This window comes from Nicotiana tomentosiformis, chromosome 12 (assembly GCF_000390325.3).
Source record: "Nicotiana tomentosiformis chromosome 12, ASM39032v3, whole genome shotgun sequence".
Lineage (NCBI taxonomy): Eukaryota > Viridiplantae > Streptophyta > Magnoliopsida > Solanales > Solanaceae > Nicotiana > Nicotiana tomentosiformis.
In genome coordinates this window covers 97,000,134-97,003,270 of record NC_090823.1, presented here as the reverse complement: position 1 = coordinate 97,003,270, position 3,137 = coordinate 97,000,134, and the positions used below count along the sequence as shown (strand labels likewise).

Here is a 3,137-nt window from a genome sequence, read left to right as displayed (position 1 = left end):
CTGACGTGAAGCATATGCAATAACTCGCCCCTCCTGCATCAATACACAACCCAAGCCAATGCATGAAGCATCATAATACACTATATACATTCCCGAACCGGAAGGCAACACTAACACCGGTGTTGTATTCAATGTTGTCTTGAGCTTCTGAAAGCTCACCTCACAATCATAGGTCCGTCGGAATGGAGCACCCTTCTGGGTTAATTCGGTCAAAGGTGCTGCAATAGATGAAAATCCCTCCACAAACTGACAATAATAACCTGTTAAACCTCGAAAACTCCTGATCTCAGTCGCCGAATCGGGACGATGCCAATTCTGAACTACCTCGATCTTTTTGGGATCAACTTTAGTACCCTCGCCTGATACAATATGCCCCAAAATGCTACAGAATCTAGCCAAAACTCACATTTAGAGAACTTAGCATATAGCTTTTGTTCCGGCCGCGTCTGAAGCACTACTCTCATATGCTGCTTGTGCTCCTCCTTACTACGCGAGTAGATCAAAATATCATCAATGAAGACAATGACAAAAAAATCAATATATGGCTTGAATACCCTGTTCATCAAATCCATAAAAGTCATCGGGGCGTTAGTCAAATCGAAGGACATCACCAGAAACTCATAATGACCATATCTAGTCCGAAAAGCAGTCTTCGGAACATCCGAATCCCGAATCTTCAACTGATGGTACCCCGACCTCAAGTCGATCTTAGAGAACACAATATCGCCCTACAACTGGTCAAATAGATCATCAATACGCGGCAATGGGTACTTATTCTTAAAAGTGGCATTTTTCAATTGGCGATAATCAATACACATTCGCATCGTTCCATCCTTCTTCCTCACAAATAATACCGGTGCACCCCAAGGCGATACACTCGGTCTGACGAACCCTTTGGCTAGAAACTCCTCACGCATTTTTTTCAACTCCTTTAATTCTTTCAGAGCCATGCGATATGGTGGGATAGATATAAGCTGGATATCTGGAGCCAAGTTAATACAGAAATCAATATCACGATTAGGTGGCATGCCTGGGAGATTTGAAGGAAATACATCGGAGAACTCCCGGACTACGGGCTCTAAATCAATAGTCAGAGTCTTTGCAGTAGTTTCCTGAACATAGGCTAGATAAGCCAAACAACCCTTCTCGAACAAGTGTCGAGCCTTCAGAAAGGAAATAACCTGATTAGATGCGTTGATAGACAAACCCTTCTATTCCAATCTAGGCAACGCTGGAATATCCAAGGTAACAGTCTTGGCATGGAAATCTAGGATGGCATGATATGGAAATAACCAGTCCATGCCCAGGATGATTTCAAAGTCGGTCATCTCAAGCAGCAGAAGATCTGCACTAGTTTCATAACCACATAATGTAATAATGCAGGACTGGTAGATCCAATCCATAATAACAAAATCACCCATAGGAGTGGACACATAAACAGGAGTACCCAAGTACTCACGAGAAATACCAAGGAAATAAGCAAATAAAGATGACACATAGGAATATGTATACCCTGGATCAAATAATACAGAGGCATTTTTGCCGCAAAAAGAAATAATACATGTGACCATAGCATCTGAGGCCTCTGTATCTGGTCTGTCCGAAAAAGCATATAACCAAGCTGGAGCACCACCTGACTGGCCTCCACCTCTAGGATGGCCCCTACCCACCTGCCATACACCTCTGGGTGGACGGACGACTGGTGGAGCAACTAGTTTAGTAATCATAGGCTGCTGACCCTGCTACACTGGTCTACCCCAAAGTCTGGGGCAGAATATTCGCACGTGACTGAAATCCCCACAATTGAAACAACCTTTCAGTGCAATGGGCTGTTCACTTGAAGTCTGGCCCTGGTGACCTGAAACCCGCTGGAAGAACCCTGAATAGCCGGTGGGCGGTAAGAACTCTCTGGCATGGCACTGAAATAAGGTCGCACTGGAGCACCCCGAGGAGGCGGTGGTGTTGGATATGGGACCTGTTGGACTTCCCTCTCACGAACTGACCTCTACCCCTAGACGGAGCACCTCTTAACTCTCCAAAATATCTAAACCGCTTATCTCTCATAACCTGCTCTCGGCTACGCTGACGCACACCTTCAATCCTCCAAGCTATCTCTACAACCAACTCATAAGAAGTACCCATCTCAACCTTTCGGGCATAGTAGCCTGAATGCCAGTATGCAAACCCGTAACAAACCACTATACTCTCTCCGCATCAGTAGGGAGTATCATAAATGCATGGCGATACAACTCAGAGAACCTCGCCTCATAATCGGTCACTTACATCTGACCCTGGTGGAGCTGCTCAAACTAAAACCGCAACTCTTCCCTCTGGGAGGGTGGAATATACCTATCCAGGGAAATACGGGTGAACCTGTCCCAAGTCATGGGAGGAGAATCTGCTGGTCTGCCAAGAAGATAAGACTTCCACCACCTGCGGGCCCTGCCCTCCAGCTGAAAAGTAGCAAAGTCTACCCATGAGACTCCAATATCCTCATGTTATGTAGTCTGTCCCTACACTGATCAATGAAGTCCTGGGCATCCTTATGTCGCTCACCCCCAAAGACAGGATGATGTAGCCTAGTCCATCTATCCAATAGCTTCTATGGCTCGGCGGCTGCAGCTGGTCTGGGTTCAGGTGTAGTTGCTGCCATTGGTTGGGCTCCACCCATGGGTAGTGCACCTTGGGTCTGATATATAGCAGTTGCATGCCCATGAGCCTGTGCGGTAGGGGAATGTGCTCTCTCGCCCGCCTGAGATATGGTTGGGTCTGCCGAAAATAAATCGGCCTAAGTCATAGTGTCCATGAACCGTAGTATACGGCCCATGACCTCTTGAAATCCTGGTGCGGAGGTGAAATCCACCAGAGCTAGATCTGTTGCGGGAACCTGGCCCTGCTCCTCGATAATAGGATCCTCTACTGGATCCACTGGTGGCATAACTGGAACAACACTGGGACGTCCTCGTCCCCTATCACGGGTCGGAGCCCTCCCTCGGCCCCTGCCTCGGCATCTAACAACTGGGGGTACAACTCTCCCCTCGTCTGGAACCTCATTATAGCGCGTTCTCACCATCTATGAGAGAATAAGAGAAAGATATTCAGTACAACATCAACTGCACGATGGAAGATGAAGGAAG

The 3,137-nt window shown here is 47.1% G+C and overlaps 1 protein-coding gene across 1 annotated transcript; it reads right to left on the bottom strand.

The window, feature by feature from the left end:
• Window positions 1–1,211: 1,211 nt before the first annotated feature.
• On the bottom strand, window positions 1,212–1,727 carry LOC138903083 (uncharacterized). Its single transcript, XM_070190998.1, has one exon. The coding sequence runs from the start codon at window positions 1,725–1,727 to the stop codon at window positions 1,212–1,214; it is 516 nt and encodes a 171-aa protein (XP_070047099.1).
• Between the last annotated feature and the right edge of the window lie 1,410 nt (window positions 1,728–3,137).

Bases quoted from the DNA above. Each gene is read 5' to 3' on its own strand.
- LOC138903083 (XM_070190998.1), bottom strand. From the start codon at position 1,727: ATGATTACTAAACTAGTTGCTCCACCAGTCGTCCGTCCACCCAGAGGT.